Raw genomic sequence first — 20,508 nt, 5'->3', positions numbered from 1 at the left:
TGGATTGCGACATTGCATAGTTGTGTCCTTACCCGTCTCAAAAAATTGGACATCACTGAATGTAATTAAGATCAATTAGACATGCCTCCTATTGTTCACACACAATGCCTTATTTGTGTGAAAAGAGGGAAATTTTGACCTGAAAGCTCCAGGCTTCATCTACTGCTTTTCCCCATGAGGAATGAAAGGCCATTTAAAGTGACAAAAATAAATAATTGTCCTGCAAGCTGGAGTATGTACTTTTCTGTATTCATTTTCTTAAGACAAGAGTTATTGGATCTCAAAAGGAGTCTATGCTTCCTTCCCAATTTTCCTTGAAATCCAGCCTGAACATTGCCTATGGCTTCAACCTCAAATGGGAATGCCACAGCCAACCATAGGCCACTTGATGTGTAAATGTTTCACTTTCCCATCTCCTTTCCAAAATGAAACAGACAGAGCAGGAGAATGGCTGAGAGGTGGGACCAGAAATCAAAATCATTTTGGTGGGAGCAGGTGTGGTGGAGAGAAGAACTTGGGTGTTTAAGGAAAAGAGAAAAAAAATCACAAGGAGAAAGAACATAAAGGTACTCTGAAGTCAGGTAGTTTTAGAGGCCTTATCTGAGGCTGTAACTCAACGCAGCAGACTTAATCATGGTGTGTGACTTTCTCTTGGGCTGCAAGTTGGTGATGTGTCACAGTTTGTCACCTAGAAGGGATCAGAATAAGGGCTTTTGAATTGATTTTCCAAAAAGTATTTTACCCTTCCTCTGTTCCCTGATTTACCATTGACATGATCAGAGTATCCAAGATCCTTGAGCTCTAAAATTCTATTTGTATATGTATTTTTAACTATATTCCTGGTAGTTTTATAAAGGACCTTAATTGAAAGCAAGAAAATACCTAGAGGTTAGTCCTCTGCTAGTGTGAAATATGCCCCTGTACATAATAAGATGCCAGTAATGATAGTTGTTGTTATTACTATTGTTGTTGTTGTTCAAGAAACCACAGAGTATTTCATTCATGTTTCTCTTTGTTTCGATGAAGTGTGTAGGCTCACAGAGGTGAAGTGACTTGGTTGCAATCACACTATTTATTCATGACAGAGCCATTTAACTCTATGTCATATCTGGTACTTCTGTTCATCTCAGGGTTAAACAGACACTGCTGGAGGCCACTTTGAGCTAGGAAAGCTCAGAATATACCTCTTTATTTATTTTTTGGGTGAGTCCCACTTTGGAATTGTTTGCAGACTGTACACTTCCGATTCTGTTCCTGAGTGCTGCCCACATCACCCTCCCCAGTCCCACTGCCCCCATCCCACAAGAACTAGCCTTGTACCTTCTCTCTCTTCAAAAGAAGACAAATCTTTGGATTTTTGTATGGATTTTTTAAAGGTGGTGTGTGTGTGTGTGTGCACATGCATGTGCGTGCACACATGTGTGTGTGTGAGAGAGAGAGAGACCCATGACTATAAAGGAAAAAAAAATTCATAGAGATCTATAATGCCCTAGACAATGTTTTCTGTGTAGTGGTTTCTGTGCCACACAGTGTGGAAGGTAATTATCTTTGGAGGGGATTGCACAGCCCCGCACAGTCTTCCCCGGTGTAAGATTTATTGTTGACTGGATTGGGTGTTCTTTATAAGAGCATTTACTCGGCATCTAAAGCGCTGTCAAAAGTGCTACTTCCCAATGATTTTGAGGTTGCAACCACTAAGCTCCATTTTCCCGTCTTGGAGATACATTTCTGCAGTGGTATGCAGGGATTTATAAGGCCTCCAGCTTCCCATTGACAAGGATGGGACTGGCACCGTTAAATCCCACCTCACCCCTTGCTACTGCTGCAGACAATTCCCCCCAAAGCCCAGGGCCCTCCTGCAGGCTGGCCTGGTTCCAATAGTGGAAACAGGCATAGGAGCACACCCTGTTCTGTGTAAGCCATGCCCTGCTAATCAATCTCAAAGTTGACTGCCTTCTTACTTCAACAACAGATAGGCTAAAGGTCTTCTTTAGCTTTTTTTTTTCTTTCCCTTTATGTGGATCTCATGAATGCCAGAGGAAAACTTGATCTGTGAGTCAGTTAAATATATGGTGTCATGAAACCTTAGGGACCATTGAAATGGGAACAGTGGCCCTGTACTGCTAAGAAGGTGTTTTATTGAAAACGTGCCGACATGCTTTCCCTGGAGAGTGAGCAAAAGAGAAGGCAAGGTGCCCAACATAATACAGGTTGTTCTCTTTGGTGAGCTAAAATACAGAGTTTGGCACTGCCCTGCTGTGAGCATGCAGGCAATAGAATAGACAAATGTGCATTTTTACATTAAAGTGCCATATTCCACTGGGGCACACCCTCTCCCATTTTAAAGTGTCTTAATTTATATCTTGCAGTTAGCAGTTCATTACATATCTTTTATCTCTATAGCTTTTAAAAATTGTCTCGAATAAGTTGAGGTACTTGAAATTTCCTAATCCTGGCTGGTTTACCAGCAGAGGGCAGGCCTAAAGAAGATTTTGACAGGAGGGTGTGTCACCTGGGGTCACAGAAGGGTGGCCTTGACTGGGAGGCAAACCTGTGAGCCCTGTTTCGAGGGCGAGCGGGAACACGCTCCCTTTGCCCCAGCAGGGTTGCTGCACACGACAAGTCTCTGGAAAATCTGACTTTACTAAATAAAGGTGGCCAGTCACCTTTATCAGATATTCAGCTATTTCTACATAATTAAACATTAAAAAAATTAAAATGTAATTTAATCCCTTATGATCCATTTATATTTTCCCCTTCAATGACCCAGTTCTGGTTATGCTTAAAATTGAGGGTTTGTATGTAGGTGCCATAAATGTTGTCACTCTTTGCAGGAGAAGGAAGGACTAGCTATTGATGGGGGTAGTGATTCTTTTTTTCTAGGTATCTGAAGGATAATGCTCTTTGGGAAATGCTTTCCTTCCCTAAAACAAACACATTTTTGAGAACTGTTCATTCTAGTGTAATCCACTCTAACCTATGGTAGAAGCAGTTCAGTAAAGTATTTTACATTATATTAAAACAACAGATTATATAGTTTTATCATGTTACTGTCAAGCAAATGCAGACTTACGACAAAATGTTATTGTTTTTCTTTTCCATATGTGATTTTGTTTAGTAGAGATATTTTATTAATGTCTTCACATTTAGAGTGAGAGATTTATGTGGGGAGGTAAATGTTTTCCATAGTTTATATACCCATGATATTCATAAGTCACTTGAAGGTTGACATGGCACGGTGTGTGTGTGTGTGTGTGTGTGTGTGTGTGTGTGTGTGTGTATGAACGAGGGACACTGGCATTATAAAATGTTGCATTAAGTGAAGATGCTAGTGGCAGTTGGGAGGATGTTATAAAGAGAAATTTAAACTCCTATAGAATAGAAGAGAACTCAGTGTTTTCCCTTGGCCAAGGAGGCACAGAAGAAAAACAACATAATTGGTAGCTTTATTTTCAACACAGACAACAACAACATATACAGTATCAGTGTAGAGCTACCTGCCTTAACTGCCTGTACATGGATGATGTATTGATTTATATTTTTTAAGTATAAGTGCTATTTAAATCAAGAAGGAACTGTGGCTCCTTGGAGATTAATGCCCAGATCTTAGGAATTGGGTGTGGCTGTTGCAGTTTAATAACTGTAATTGGCTACAGATTGACAGTCTTTGGAGAGATCCAAAATAGGAAAGCAGGGCTCGTACCAGAGAGAAACGATGCTCTGGGCAGCCTTCAAGCCCTCACTGGAGCAAGGAGCTTCAATTTTGAATACCCATTTCATCACTTTCTCTCTAGCAACAGGATTCATTGGTCAGATCTCTTTAAGTCACGGGTGTCAAATTCATTTTCACTGGGGGCCACCTCAGCCTCACGATTGCCTTTAAAGGGCCGAATGTAACTTTAGGATTGTACAAATGTAACTACTCCTTAACAGTTAAGGGAGAGCTCAGCACTGCCGCTGCGTAGGAACAAGGGGTTGGGCGGAATAAAACAAGGTAGAGGGCTGGATTCAACCTGAGGGCCTTGTGTTTGCCACCTGTGCTTTAAATTGTTTCAGGATATGTTCTGGATACTCCACCATATTAATTGGAAAAGAGAGAGGAAATAAGTGTTAACACAAATGTTGTTTGGAAGAAGATGGAGAATTGAATGAAGGTCTTGGCCCTCTCATCATGCAGTTGATTTTTCGACCCATCAAATTATTCATCAATTGTTATTTCACTGCCTGGCAAATAAACTTCCTGGCAACAGAAACTACAGTTGTCTCCTCTGAGAACAGGGTACCATAACTGACTTTATCTGGGCAGGTCTCCCACTCTCATTGTTGCTAGAAATTTATGAGCCTATGTCCATTCACAGGTCTTTCTCTTATTATTTCCAAGCAGCTCCTAGCAAAGCAGGACCTCAGCTGGAGCTGGAGCATGTGGGCCAAGCAACATTGCTGGTTCCTTGTCACTCATCAGTGTGCCATTCATCAGTGCATGGGAATCATGTCCTGGCACTCCTCCTGACTGCTCCTTTAAAGTACATCTTATCTTCATGCTCAGCTCGGATGGGCAGTAAACCTTTCACATTCTTCTGTGGTCAAGGCCAAAGCCCAGCAGAACCTAACATAACACATAATTTTAGTCCCAGGTGTGTTATTTGCTGGTTAGAGTTTGGGGTAGGATCATAGTAATCTGTTCTTAAGTACACAGCCAGCTGCACAATGGACTCATTTAGCAACTGATAGGTTTCTTAATATGTGGTGTTTGAACAGGGGCTATATCTGTTGTGGGTGTTAGGTTGTGGGCATCAAAAATATTTTCAGTACCGTATTTAGCATGTCCGTCACTCTTTCTTAAACACCAGTACCCCCTTCCCATATTCATCTAATGTTATCATGGCCTCTCTTTTTCTTTAACTGTTCAGTATCTGCTCTCCCATGGGGCCTGTGGTGCTAGGTGTGAAAATAAATCACTTTGCCCTTCTGAATCTCAGTTTCCTCCCCTATAAAATGGGGATTGCAATTTCTATTAAAGTTTTGAAAACTAAATGAGACCCTATGGCTGAATAACCCATTCTACAGCCCCCTCCAATCCAAATGCCTTTTTTTTTTTTTTGGCCTTTCTGACCCAGCCTTTCCCAAAAGCCCTCATGGTGATGAGTAAATGGTATTAACTAAGTCTTGTAAGTCACTTTTTTTTTAATCCTCACCCAAGGATGTATTTATTGATATGAGAGAGAGGGGGAGGGGGGAAGAGAGACAGAGAAACATCAGTGTGACAAAGTGACATCAATTGGTTGAGGATCAAACCCACAACCTAGGTATGTGCCCTGACAGGTAACTGAATGTGCAGCCTTTTGGTGTACAGGTTAGCGCCCCAACCAACTGAGCCACTTGGCCAAGGCAAGTCACTGTAAGTTTGAACATTTTATATTGTACTTCAGAGGTAGAAAGTTCCAGTTCTCAGTGTATCCCAAGAACAGTCCAGGTAGACCCATGTTGAAGGGGATCCTGACCACCCAGAATTCATCAAAATGTCTTGGACATATACAGCTTCTCCAGGTCTATCACTGATGGTACATTTCCTTGCCTGGAAGTAGTCTCTGAGTCACTGTATCATGTTTGGAGAGTAGGCAGGGAGGGCCTCTGAATTAGCCTGCTAAGCCTCGTCCCTCTCCATATTGTCACGTCCCCCTTATCCAACCACCAGTCCTTTAAATACCACCACCCCAAGCAACCTTCCCAGACCTCTCCCGCTCCCACTGCTCTGCCCCTTCTCTGTGGTCCCATGTGCTTAAAGAAACCATCATATAACTTAGTACTGTAACTACCACATTGCATCACTCTGATTATTCTATGTAAGGTTCATCTCCACAGCTGGGCCATAAACATCTGTAATGTTTGTTGTTTGTTTGTTGTTGGTTTTAATGCTTCTGGAGACTCTTAACTGATAAACACTGACGTGCAAAAGAGGTAGTTAGTCCAACTTGTAAAAAAGTATGCATTAGTTTTATGGATGCCTCATGGATAAACTTACCTTTTAAAAATAAACTGCTTATTCAAAGTGCACTCCAATTTTGTCCACAGACATTAAACCTCAAAATAATTATAATACCTTTGAAAAGTCACATGTATATTTTGAAATGAGCATTTCTACTTTCTCACTGTGCATTGGTTGAAGAGAATTTCCTGGACTTTTATTTTCTGTCTTTGGGGCCCTGCCAGGCCCTCCCAGAGGAGTGCGTCTTATCTTTAAGAGTCAGAACTCTGTGATTCATGGTAAATTTGGGCAGATTTAAGGTCCCTCTCCCTAAGAGACCTTCCTTGGTTCTCTATTGAATATTCATGAGAGGGTGGGGTCACATTTTTGTGACCTGAAAAATTCCATTAATAAATTTGTTATCTGACACAGAAACACTGTAGGGTGGAGAGCGTCTGCCACTGGTGCTTTTCTCTTTTGCAGCTAATTTAGTGGGAGGATTGTCTGTTCCCCTTCTGACTTTATTGAAATTCAGGCATTGGCTTGATTGGAATTTTTATCAATATGTTTTCTGGTTCGTAGTAACCTGCCTGTCCACACCTGACGTGGAAAAATACCGTCAAGTAAATCTGGAATTACTGGGTTAGGATTTGTGGCTTGCTTTCTTAATCAAAGGAAAATAAGTAGTATTGATGTACTACTTTTTCCTGAAATATTTTGAGAAGAATAATAAAAATGATTTGTCTTTAAGAACAAACCAAGAGGTTTTTCTCTTAAGTTAAAGATGGTAAATAGATAATTCTAGAGCTGCCAAAATTGAAGAAACTTATCTGGCACCTAAGTCGTGCCAGTCCAGTCAACAGAGTTGAAAGCACACTGGTGACTTTTTGCAAAACACGGTACTCAGCTGTAAGTAGCATTAAAGACCAGTGGCTGTTTGTGATAGAGGTCATGTTAACGTGCCTATGCAGAGTAGCTTTTGTTGTTGCTGTTGCCGTATAAATAAGAAAGGAATTTAAAGAGTTATTTCTGAAGGAGCCTGTGTCAGTTGCCTTCTTTAGCATCTGTCATTATCGATGGGAAGTCGCTCGATGGAGCGACGAGGCACCTTGGTGGTCATGCACTTGCCCCCGGATGGTAGCTCTGTGCCCGCACCAGCACACTTTGGCGAGCCCGAGAGGGAAAAAAGGGGGGGAAAGAGGCCCAAGCTTGGTGAAACCGTCCACGTGAAGCGAAAGTTCTTTTGCAATAGCCGTTTTCGAGGAAAGCGCTTCTTTGAGCCCGCGCCCTCCCGGCTCTAAGCAGTTGCTAAGAGTCTGTAGCAGGCGCCCGGCGGCCAGTCCCCTCCGGTGCCCCTCGGTCTTGTCTCGAAGGTGGGGACAACTCTTTGTCGGTTTCCAAGACGCAGCAAGCACGCTACCCCACCGGTCGCCCTGGCCTCGGCCTCAGGGATGCGGGCACGCTGGCCCGGACTCCGGGCAGAGGCGGGTCGGCCGGCTGAGCGCGAGCGAGCAGGGCCTGGCGGAGGCAAGGCTCACCTGCGGCGCGGAACCGGGGCGCCGGCGGCGCGGGGCCCATTGTGTGGGAGGTGGAGGGCGCGGCGCAGCGCTCGCAGGCGGGCTGTGATTGGCGGAACGGGCGGGGCGGGGGGCGCGGCGCAGCGCGTGTGTCAGCCCGCGAGCCGAGCGCCCGCGCGTGCAGTGCGCCGCACCGAGGCCGCCGGACCCTCGCACGCCCACCCGCCCGCGCGCGCCGGGCCCCGGCGCTCAGACCCGCACCGGCTCCGCGCGCCCGGGGGCTACATGGACAGTGTCAGGTGAGTCCCAGTGATTGACCTGGCGGTCTGAGCTCCTTGCTGGGGCTCCACGGGGCAGCTTTCTGGGGTGTCGCTGCGGACCTCGGGAGCGTCCGAGGGGTTCCAAGTTGAGCCTTTAAAAAAGATAATGGTAACGATCTTGTTTACCAACTTGTGGGAGTTGCGCTGTGGAAGCGCAGGCGAGAGGAGGAGTAAAGAGGAGGGAAGTAACCACAGGCCTGTGCGTCCTGGAAAGACACCCTCTCTAGCTCGCCCTCCTTTTAAATGTTGTTGGGTGGGATATAGTTGCGAGTTGGAGAAAGTCCTGCCTGTGCCGGCTCTCGCGCTCTCCTTTTCGTTCACGATTCATTCTTTGCGGGTCTGGTCTTCACGCAGCCACTTTGGTAAAAGCCCTCGCCATACTTCCACGCGGGGGACCTATCTGGGGCGTAATGTGTGTCACTTTTAGAGTGTGATATATACAAGGCGCCTTCCATCTCAGTATAACCCGTGGCTGTTTCTTTGCTTTGGATAGTTTCTCTCTCTGTCTAGGCTATATTCAGTTTAGCTGTTCAAATTGACGGAGTTTACGTTCATTGAAGGGGGAAGGGGGAGGAGGAAGGGGAGAAATAGAGCCCCACAGTGAAGCAGGCGGATGAAGCGGCACTCCAGCAGGTTGCGAGTCTCAGCCACTGTCGCGTTACTTCGCTGGTTAATTAAGCTTTGAGAGGCGTTTCGGAGAGGACGTGCAGCTGAGTGAGGAATCGCCTTTTCTCATCCGAATGCAGCAAACTCAGCTGTCAAAACTGCTTGAAAGACGGTCAATGGAAAGGGGGAACCCCCCCCCCCTCCCCGCCAAGTGTTGTGATGGGAAAGAGGATCTTTAGGAAGTGGGCGGTAAAGTTTTAGAGCAAAGTACGTATAGACTCTTCCTTTTTGGGATTAACTCCTTCAAAGCCTGTCAGTTTTAAGGAAAATATCTAATAATTTTAATATTCGCGTCCATCCAAACCATATATTCTAATCAAGCCAATTTAAAAATACAAATCATCTAATTTCCATAGGTTCCAGCATTCTGAAAGTGACACATTTGGGGGGAAAATTAAGCCTGGTAACAGGAAATGTGAATCATACTATCGGTGACTAATCTGCTTAGGAAAAAAAACTGTTACATTTATTTTAACATTTGGAAGTCAGTGTTAAAGGAGCCTTTTATTTATTTGTTTAAATCAAGTGAAGTTTTTATTTTAGAAGCAGCCCTGTATTGCTTTGTTTGTAATAGAATTTTCAAGAGAATGTGTGTGCAATCAAAGATGGTTTATGAGTTAACGTGTTCAAGCTAGGATGTCATTGTGAAAGACCTCAGACATGATCTGATCATATTAAGATTTTAGTTTTGGATTTGATGTTTTGCTGCTGTTGTTTACAAGAATGTTTCTTGAATGTTGCCTCGTCACTAAGTAAATCAAGTGAAGACAGAAGCACATTCTCCAAATTGGTACCCTCTGCATAAATTGAAAAAGGGCTTACTTCTATTTTATGTGATTCTTTGTTGCTGCCTGACACATTTTAATGACAAGTGTGTAAAAATGAAACCAAAATACAGACTGCCTACCCAGAGACCTGACTGCCTTATTCTGGGATGTGATAGAGCTGAACTGAGAACGGACTGGGCTGACACTTGATAATCAAAGTTGATTTATTGTTCATTAGTACTGCATTAGCCCTTTCAAGCAAGACACTTATTTGTGTAGTGGCCTGTCAAGAGCCGGACTGCAAGCACCTGTCATTTCTAAGGCCTAAGATAAGCAAAAAATATTAACATGATGCAAATGAAAATACATTGGTCTACACAAAGGGCCACATGATTATACATTTTTTAATTTTTTATTTATTGACTTTATAGAGACAGGGTGGGGAAAGAGGGAGAGAGAGAGATTTATTGTTCTACTCATTTATGCATTCACTGGTTGATTCTTGCGTGTGCCCTGACTAGGGGTCTAACGGCAGCCTTGGCATGCCAGGATGATGCTCCAACCAACCAAGCCATCCAGCCAGGGCCTGTAATTTTTTTTTTTACCAATTTATGAGAAAACTATTAAAGATTTTTTTACACTAAGGACTACTTACAGAGGAGAACTAATGGGCTTTATATTCTCCTATTTGCCCTAAGAACTTTCTTTTCTTGTGCAGCTCATCTGATAAAAAAAGTTGGTCCGTTAAGAAATGAGAAGCTTAGCATGTCAATCAGTTGAGTAATTCAAGGAGGGTAGGTTTCCCGTTTGTGTTGTGTTTTTAAATAAACATATTTCATTAAATGAAACTTCCAAGCATGGGCTGATTACATGAAAATGTGATGACATAGCTAAACTATGATAATGTCGGGTAATAATGTCAAGTGCATTTTCTGCAACATGTGTCACTCTCGATTTTTTTCTTCCTTCCCTGGAAAGGAATGATCTTACAACATATAATAGAAAACAACCAAAGTGTCAGAAGAAAACAAAATTAGTGAACTTTTGTTGCAGCCATAGAAATGCAGTTTAACTCACGTTTTTCCAGAGGATGGAATGGAAACATTTTGCATGAGGATATATAGTGTATTGTCTTCTCAGAATTTTCATTTGACAGGGATTTTAGAGACTGTGATCTTAATTAAATCTCAACTAGCTGAAATAATGCATCTAAAGGCATGCCGTGTTGTATAACCTTGCTCAGTTGGTAAACCATAAATCATCAGAAAGCTTGTAATAGGAATTGTTGGCTTGAACCTTTTTTGTTTGTTTGCAGTTAAGTGTACCTTAAAAACAAAACCCTCACCAGCACTGCTTTGTATTTGCACAATGTCAGGAGCTGTCGCTTGAAAGATAAACTCTTTGAAGACACTGACCAGTTCTGCAACTTTTCAGCGAGTTTCCACACGTGTAAGACACAGAAAAATTAAAATCCACATTAATTAGAAGCCATGAAATTCCAGATTTATCTGGGCTAATGGGGCAGAATTGTGTTTGACTTACTGCGTATCTGAAATCATCAGGAGAGAATATTGTAACCAACTTATCGGCTTGATACAGATTTTGAGTAAAATTTGATTGGCAAAAAGGAAGGTTGGAAAAATTCATTTTATTATGTGGTTTAGTTGTAGATGAACATCACTAAAGAGGAATTTAAAACTATGTTATCTTAGTAACTAGGCAAATGTAATAGCCAACTAGAATCCACTTCAGGTAGTTCTTTGTGATTTAAGCAAGGAATAATAATGCAACAACAGATGATGAGAGAAGGTTCAAGTAAATAAATACATAAGTTGTGCCTCTGCGTGTGTATATGTTAAATGTGAATTCCACAATAAGGAGTTATAATCATTAAATAGCTATTAACTAGTCCAAGTTTTACAAATTGTAGTATTTGTAAATACTGGGTTATTTACTTTTAGTACCTTTAGAACATTTTTGGTTCGGGTATATTCTCTAGTAGAAGAAGCTATATAAAAATTGGGAGAGCTATTTTGTGATATATTGATTTTATACATCTCTGTACACATTGTTTTAGAAAAGTGTAGACAAGTAAGCCTAGGAGTTAACGTTCTGATAAGCTGTGGGTCCCTCAGGGGAAAGAAGGAACGCAACTTTATGTATACCTGCATGGCTAGATTTGGTGGTAGCCGTAACCCCCTAAACTAAATTTTTGTTTAGTGAAAGATTTCTTTTCTTGGAAGCGGAAGCAGCACGATATTTCTGGACATTCATTTTAGTCATTTTGAGTGAGCAATACTTTTTTCCCTCCTCATATAATTCAGCCTTATTTTCCTTTATTTTTTTTTTTAAGAAAACTCAGGTACCTCTTAACTAAACAGTCCTTTGCAGTATTATCTGGAAAGAGCTAAACTGGGCCTCTACTTTAGGATTGTAGGAATAATCTCTTCAACCTGGCAGTTGTTTGAAAGGAAATTAATTTAGGATGAGAATAGTGAATAGCAAACCACATACATCATGCCTCATTTTCAAAGCCAGTTAAAAGCATAAAGATGCAGTCTAAATGTTATGGTGTCCCCCCTTTTTTTAGAATACCTTGGTATCATGTTTTAATTTTTAAGTTTTATCTTGCCCTTAAATCTGAAACATTATTGTTCAAATAACTAAGAACAAGGTAAATCAACAACATCAAAAAGGTCGGCTTCTCTGATTTCTCAAGGGCTTGTTATTTTGTACTTCCCAATTCTATTTGATGTCTTGACAAAACAAGATGACACAGGGGAGAATACATTAAATTTTTATTTTTTTCATCTAACCTATTACAATTGTGGTAGCTTAATTTCTTATATTTTCTTCTGAAGGTGGTTTTTTGTACAATTACTCTAATTGTCACACCATTTCATAAGATGTGTCCTCGCAGCTTTCCCATTTGCCTGAATTTTACTAAGTATTTTTGAACATATTTTGACCTTTAACACATAGGGAGCTTTTGGCTGGGTTTTGTCTTCATTAGAAATAAATCAGTGAATGGTGAGATTGTCAAAGAAGCAACTGATGTTTTCTCATTAGAATCTAATTTGCACCCCTTAACTTAACTGTGATGTATAAGGTGAAGGTGTTGGAAACAGGAATGAGAAATTACACAATTTGAGAAACTGAAGTTGTAATTCTAGAAAAACGAGGCAACACACCCTAAAAGTAAGCCCTTATCCAACTTTGGAATGATCTATTTTTGGTCTACCTGAATGTTTCAACCTCATTATAGTACCCCCCCCCCCCACCTCAATAATGTGGGGGAAAAAAACACATATTTGAAGTTAAGCTCCTGTGATATTTTCTTTGCTGGCTAAAGCATGAAAAAAAGCAGAGCTGTACATTTTATTCTTAGTCTTAGAAAAACATTTTATTGAGCAAAGATAAAGACTCCATTTTCTGCATTTAATGGTATCCTTTGACCTACAATGGTATCTACAAGTTAGCCTTTATTTTGATTGTGTATGTGTTTCAAATAGGATTGGTACAGTGGCTACCTCTTTTACTATTTTTGAATAATGTTTCAATTTAAGAAAACTTATTTAGCCAAAGCCTCTTCCTTTTCTCTTCAGGAGCTCAAAATTTGTGGATAAAATCTTTTTTGTGGTTCTCCGAGGTACTGTCTTGGAGTAATCCCTTCCGATTTGCAGCAGTTAAAAATGATTGTTGTTGTTATTGTTAGTATAAACTATCATAGCAGCTTTGATTCACGTGCACTAAATTATTTTCCATCTCTTCAACAGGAGGAAGGGATTGAGGGAGGAAAAAGCTTTTTTCCCTTTAAATAGTAATAATAATACTTGCTCAGTTGAAAACATAAGTGTTTATTGGATGATTACTTTCAGGTGTAGCTTCCATTGTTTCCTGCATTTAACAATTGCTAATGGGAGAAGCTATTTAATTTATGTAAACTTTACATTTTTATGCAAATGAAGCTGATATTTATTGAAGCTAAAACAATTCTGCTGGCACTTAGTGAGTAACCTTGTGTGTGGGGGATGTTAGAGGACAGCAGTTGAGGTTCCAGTAATTATCTGCTGTAAACAAATAGGAATTTCTGACCCCTCTGTAAAATTTAAAGACAAAAGAAAAGAAAAGCTGGAGGAGCTTTGCTCGAGATTGCTTATTAGGGTTGATAACCTGAAATAACTCCTGATTGGCAGACAAGTCTTAGCCATACAATCCTTCCTGAAAGAAAGATAGCCTTTCTTGATAGAATGCAATAAACAACATGATAAAAAATGAAATGCTAATTGCATTTTAAAGAGGCCTTTTTTTTCCAGAAATTTTAATAGGTGGTTGTATTGTTACTGAGAGAACAGTTATGCTAATGACTCACTACTTAGATGATTTTGCATTAATATAATAACCATTACCTGCCTTAATGCTTTGTACAGTATTGTGGCAAAATAGCTAACTCTAAAAGAGTTATACAAAAAGCAGAATTCCATAATGAAACAGAATTACACTTCCCACATGAATAGTAGGCTTTTTAATTTTTTTAAGACTGAAATATTATGTCAGGAATGTATTTTCTTTTCTCTATGATACAACTGCCTAGCATGGTATCTCCCTGTGTGTGTGTGTGTGTGTGTGTGTGTGCGTGCAGGCATGTGTTCTTGCTAGATATGATGGGGGCAGATAGAAGCTTCCTAACTTTTCCATTTGCCAATATATTAGTTTTATCCGTTGGCTTATTAATTGTGAAAACTGTCATCTTTCTCAGGGCAGCAGTGGTATTTATTCTACACAGGCTATTCTATATGACTATGTAAAATTTGGTATAGTTCATTTCTTTTTTGCAGTCATTTTCTTTGGTTTGTTTTGATGTTCTGGAACCTTCTGATTTAAAACTTACTTTGTTCTTGTTATTTGATGAACCAGGTATCACTGCCTATCCTGGTCACTTATCATCCAAATATAGCCCAAACTCTGTATGGGACTGGAGTTTTCTGGGACATACGTGTGGTGAAAGACCAGAGATGAAAAATAGTTTCTAAAGTATTAATTCAGATTAAGTGAAATAAAACTGTGTTTAAAATACTTCATCTTCTCATTTTTATTATTTGTACACATAGCAATTATGAGAAGAAGCTGATGTACAAAATTAATGTATGTTTATACTGGGCAATATTTACTTTAGATCATACGAGTGTAAACTGAAGAGAAAGCAAAAAACATGTTATAACATGTTATTTTCCTTATGTGTATTGTGTCTTCCCTCTCACTCAATTCCTCCAATTGTCTCCTAGATTAAAAATACGTGTTGTTTCTATGGGTGTTTTTATTTGTTAGCTTTTTAGATTTTTTTCCTCTTCCATCATCTACCATGCCTGTTGGGAATAAAAGAAAATAATAATGCATATTATTTTAATTATCTTCTATTGCTCAGATTATATGAAGTCATTTTGAAGTAAAAGAAAACTGTATCAGGCAAAATTTACACAGCAGTGTAAGGGCTTTTTACAGCACTTGTTAGTGCTAATGACATTTTGCCAGTTACTGATATTAAGGTGGCAACAGGCCCGTAGTAGCAGCATCCGAAACTCACCTGTATTTCTGCCATTCCGGCAGATTTATGCACACCTGGGGTCAGCCACACCCAGCTGCTATCAGTCAGCAGTTTCACACACGTGCTGGTGTGTATGTTTTAATTCAAAATTTCCTCTTGAAACTCAACTAAAGAGTGTTAACTGTGTGTGTTTTTTAAATTCATTTTTGTATGCTAGCATTCTTTAAATGTCTGCCAGAACTTTAATTTGAATTTCTGATCCCTGAAGGCAGCTAGGCAGAATCATTCTAGTTCTTCATAAATTGCCTTTTATGATTCATTGTTAACTCATAAAACATACGCATTTCTATGTACTCAGACAGTTAAGGTACTTACAGTATTGGGGATATAATTTTTTGCATTATATTTAAATTTTCATTTGAGAAAGAAAACAAGAAATAAGTTGAACTGTCAATTAAGGCATGAGCCCTGTAGCATAGAAAATATCAGAAATTAATGTTATTTTTTTTTTCTCAAGGAGGGTAAAGTAGATGGCATAGAATCAGGGAAAAAAGTTTTAGCTTTGACTGAATACTCTCAAAGAGGGGCCCGTAAATATTAGAGCACTGTAGTGAAAAACTCACATGACTGTTTTAAATACTATTGATTTAAACCATGGGCTAGATTTTATGAATCAACGTGTAATTTCTAAGCTTTGACCATATTTTTCAATGCTAAAGCACTCTCTCTTGTGTGCCTTTAGCTGCTTTCCAGACATTCAACACAGGATTAAATGATAGTAGTTGCAGTGATCAATAGGTTAAGACTGGTACAATCACTCTTGCTGCTAATGACCTCAGTAGTAATGGGCAATAAAGTGTGGGCTCTAATAGCCTCTCGCTGGTACTGCATGCCCTTTGATTCCTGGTATTAGTAGGGACTGGCTATGTGAAAAACTGGAACATTGGGAGTTTAGGGAGGGGTATGTAGGCTATAAATCTTAGCTGTTTAAAGCCTTAAAATGCGTTCACCCCCTCCCCCCACCCCGCACACACCTTTCTATCCCACAATGGTTTCTGTCCATTTGGGTATGTTTGCTAAAGCTTTCCAGAACCTATTTTCATGACATGGAGCATAAACTTTGGGGAAGGAAATCTCAGTTTTATCACATTTATAAATTAATCTCCAGTCCACTTTGGAGGCTCAAAGCTAACTGGTGTGAAAATGTGGTTTCGGATAGTAAAAGCAAAGGTAAGGCCATCGGGATATAATAACCCACTTCTGATTATTCAGAGGCCGATCCCCAAGCTGGAGGATTACTCAGGCTTCTTGCCTCTTTCTTCCCTTTGGCTGTGCCTGCTGCTTTATGCATTTTAAAACTCATCAGCACCTCCATCTTAATGTCCAAAGGGAAAAAAAGGAGGAGAGACCCAAGTTCACTTTTCTGTTTTGTAACATGACTACAAAAATTGAATAACTATGGGAAGAGGAAATTTATACTGTTGGCTGTATGTAAAGATTTAAAAATTATATGTCAGTCCTTTTAACTTTTTAAAATTGATTTTATTGAAGTATAATTTGCATATTATAAAATGCACTCATTTTAAGTGTACATTTGGGAAAATTTTGATAATTCTATACATCTGTGTGACTTCCATCCCAATCAAGATAGAGGGCATTTTCGTCAGCCCCCCGCAAAATTTTCTTGTACCCCTTTCTAGCATAGGCTTTCCACAGTTCTTTAAAAATTGTGATGAAGTGTGGTTTCTGTGATGATTTCTGCTGTAACACTGTTAATTTTGTGTTCATCGTCAGTTTAGATCTTACACCACCCTATTCCTGTCTATTTTCTTGTTCATCGCCATCAGAAATTTGGCTCAAGAGTATTTGTATTGCACATCATCCAAGGAACACAGAGGAGAAAAGAACCTTAAATGTAGTTCTTTTGTTTACTTAATCAAGCCTCCCAGTATGATGATGCAACTCTCAAGGAAAAGTAAACTTCTGTTGTGATATCTTGGCTTTAGCAGCTCAGAAGATAGTGATTGTCACCCAAATACATAATGAAAAATTGAAAATATAAGACAAAGTAGAGTAATTGGAATTAGTTTACAGATGGTTAGGTGTTTTTTGATAATGTCTTCTTGGTGTTTGCCTTGGATTGAAGTCCACTGTAAACTGTTGGTGATATTTTTGTGTTTGGAAGTAGTGTCTTTTTTTAGAAGGATAATTTATCCATTCATATACATCTGTCCCTTTTTGCATGTAAAAATATTCAGACATTCCCATCTGTTTTAAATTACAATGTATCTACATCCACATTTGAAAGGCCGCTGCAATAGAAAGAATTTGTTGATGACCTTCCAGAGTTGGGTTAATGAAATTTTTCAAATGTTCTGGTTAGTGTTTTCCAAACAATGAGAAACTTATATATAAACATCCTCACACAAACATACCCGAGACAACAGTGCAGGGTGTTCACTGTACATGAATCTGACCTTCAAGAACCATTTTTAGTTCATCAAAATTAGTGATGCTGAGAAATCGGGACATCAGTGCATAATGACTGTGAAATTAGGAATGAGAGCTTGCTATGCAAATGACAGGACAAATCATGTGAAAAAGTCAAGATAAACTGCTTATTAAGGCATTATGTTACATAAAATTAATACTGCATTTCTCGAATTTTGCTTACTGTTCCCCTGAAAGATTTTTAAATTCTTTTATCTTTTGATCAGCTATTGTCTGCTGGATTTTTTTTTAAAGTGGCACACAGGCAAAGTGCAAAACATGTTATTACCTTTTATTGTAATACATGAAATGACAGCAGATCCTTTGTAACAAAAGTATATCCTTTACTGCTTCTTGCTGTCACATGTTTGATTAGAAACCAAAGAAAAGTAAGATGCTTAAATATTACTGTTAGAAGACATACAGTTTTGTCTTTTCTTTCATTGTTTTTTTCTTTCCTTTTTTTTAAATTTGGGGGGGTGATTTTTCATGAAATAGTCTCCTTGTATTACAGGGACTGACAAAATGGTTCTCAATGTAGTCTGCAAATTAAACACAAGTGCAGTGATTATTTTGAATAGCTAAATTACATTCTAGAAAGCTTGCAGAATTCATAGCATTGTCATTAGGTATCCGCTTGAATACAATTTGTGTAACCTTGGCCAAGACAGCCTGTCATTTTAATGTCAGTGTTTTATCTGAACAAGACATCATCCTTTCAAGATACTGTGTGCAGGTTCCTTGCAGAGATGCCCGTGCAGAAATGTGTTAACAGTTGCAAATATGAAATGCTATCAAGTTCATCACTGGAGCTGTTTGTCACTGAAATGTCATGGAAAGCAGCTTTAATGGTATTACACATAATATGAAAGAACGGAGACATCTGTATGCTGGGTGAATAAGGAAGGGCAAAAGGCGTTGTAGGAAGGGTCTGTGTTTAAGTTCAGAAGGTGTGTCCAAGGTTCAGTTATCCACAAGACTCAGCATCCCTTGATTGTCCTTAAAGTCACGATCCACAGAGGAAATGAATCATGTGAGCTCCAGCTGCAGAGGTACTGGATCCCATTTGCCTTCTTCGCTAAAACAAAATTCAAGTTTGTGTTGACTTCCTACAGCTCACTCTGACGGAAAACTCATTCTTAATAAGAAATTGAAATTGTTCTAACCAAACTGCAGACAACATTAACTAAGCCTTCTGTCCTTGTCTGCTTGCAAGAATGCCTGAAACACCTGTCAGTGCTGCAGGGTTTTCTTTCATTATTTGCTTAAAATAAACTTCATAATAGGTTCAGTAGGATCTGTTGCTACCTCCCCTCTGGATAAGTACATTGTGCATGGGAAATTGGTCAGTTCTTGAAGCAGTCTGGTGACCCACAGCCACTGAACCTAGAAAGGCCGAGTGCTGTGTGTATGTGGTTTCCTGGCTCCTGCTTATCCTGTGCTAACGTTTTAGGTGCCCGTGTCAGTGGCTATGATGACACCTCAAGTCATCACTCCCCAGCAAATGCAGCAGATCCTCCAGCAACAAGTGCTGAGCCCTCAGCAGCTCCAGGTTCTCCTGCAGCAGCAGCAGGCCCTCATGCTTCAACAGGTAACTGTCCTTCCTCCTGCTCTGTGTCCTGCACACCTGCCTATCACTCCAGTCAGGTTGCCCTCACCTGAGCAGCAGCTTTCCTCCTGGCAGAATAAGCACAGCAGGGAGTGTGGGGCAGGACAGATTTCATCTACGTCCCTGAAAGAGAAAAACTCTGCCAGAGTTACTGGGTGTGGACCTGGAGCGCACCTGATGGACTGAGAATAGGGCTGTAATTGGACTTAGTGGAAATAAGATCTTTTAGGCTTATGTGGCTTTACATTCTTTTATTTGGTAAGCCCAGAGGCCTCTAAATGATGTGAATCAAAGCAGAGTGGGGAGAACATTGGGAACGAGTTTAATGGAACAGCTCTTGAAGTCCTGACTTCAACTTAGAAACTTACCAAGTTTTGTTTTTTTGTGGGTTTTATTTATTTATTTATTTTTCTTAAAGAACCATTTTGAGGTTAGCTAATCGTAAGGTACATAGTTGCCTTTATTTTTTTCACCTGTGCTAATGCTGAAATGAATTTCTGGCTGCGATTGTGCTATGGAGACCTAATCTTCAGACTTCATGAACACCTGAATGGAAAAGATGACATTCAGTACTATAGTGACCAGCATTGTGGGGTGAGGTGTGGGGACAGGGTGCAAAGGAGGCTGGCTGGCTTACCCATGGTGCTGATGCACACATTAAATAGCCTCAGCTTTTTTCAACCCTATCATTTAGGACGCATGTGCCTGTTTTGCAGTGGAGATTCACCAGACTCTTTCAGCAAGGGCATATTGGCTTTGTTGTACAATCAAAGGTCATTCCTTGCCTTATTTTAATTAATTTGTGTAGAAAATGGTATGTTTTTCATCAGTTCATTTGGGATATTACTTTTCAAACAGTAATGCCAAGACTAGGCGGTGTGTGCTGAAATTTATTATCAAGTTTCAAACTAAAGGTCAGGCCATTACAGATAAAAGGATGCTATTTTTCAAATCACCGTTTGTATATGGAACCAAGAGGGACAGTGGACTGGCGCTACCCTCTGTGACTTACCGTCCTCTCCTTTCTTTGTAGCAGCAGCTTCAAGAGTTTTATAAAAAACAACAGGAGCAGTTGCAGCTTCAACTTTTACAACAACAACATGCTGGAAAACAGCCTAAAGAGGTACCGACAATACATATTTTACTTTCAAACCACAGATCCCAGAGGACTATCTAGTGGCTATTAAACTGTCATTCATCTTTTAAATGATTGCACAACTGAGCTGACTCTATCGGTTCTCAGCTTTCAGACCAAGAATTATTGTCCTGTTTTCGCTCAGATTTTTCTGAGTTCTATTTGTTTGCCATCATGTATTTTATAACACTACTTCAGGTATACCTCGTGTGAGCACTGGGAAGTGAGATTGTGGGCAGAACCTCCAAAGCTCCTTTCACAAGAGTTACCTGGGGGAAGTGAAGCACTTTTCAGTAAAATTTGATTTGGACACACACTTGATTATTTTTTCCAGCTCAGAGAACTTGGGTGTGTGGTGATGGCCTTTTTTGTAATCTCTTGTGTGGCTGGACAAACAAAAAGTTAGAGCAAGATTAAACACCTACAATCTTAGTTTAACTTCTTCCTGCAAGTTGGCCATATAGTAAGTGCTAAAGGCAAGTTTGCAGTAACAC

The 20,508-nt window shown here is 40.0% G+C and overlaps 1 protein-coding gene across 10 annotated transcripts in view; it reads left to right on the top strand.

Moving 5' to 3' along the window:
* Nucleotides 1-20,508, top strand: part of FOXP1 (forkhead box P1) — a 630,544-nt gene that overhangs the window by 517,078 nt on the left and 92,958 nt on the right. For 8 of the 10 annotated variants that reach the window (XM_036031548.1, XM_036031551.1, XM_036031552.1 and 5 more), the window contains 2 exons: nt 18,724-18,861; nt 19,913-20,002. In XM_036031548.1, coding sequence (XP_035887441.1) covers nt 18,724-18,861; nt 19,913-20,002 — 228 coding nt within the window. Of the gene's footprint in view, nt 1-7,623; nt 7,782-18,723; nt 18,862-19,912; nt 20,003-20,508 lie in introns of those variants that run through there. The other 2 variants (XM_036031557.1, XM_036031553.1) reach the window with 2 other exon arrangements.

This window comes from Phyllostomus discolor, chromosome 7 (genome assembly GCF_004126475.2).
Source record: "Phyllostomus discolor isolate MPI-MPIP mPhyDis1 chromosome 7, mPhyDis1.pri.v3, whole genome shotgun sequence".
In the NCBI taxonomy this organism is placed as follows: domain Eukaryota; kingdom Metazoa; phylum Chordata; class Mammalia; order Chiroptera; family Phyllostomidae; genus Phyllostomus; species Phyllostomus discolor.
The sequence above is the reverse complement of the archived record's forward strand: the minus strand, read 5'-3'. Positions and strand labels throughout refer to the sequence as shown.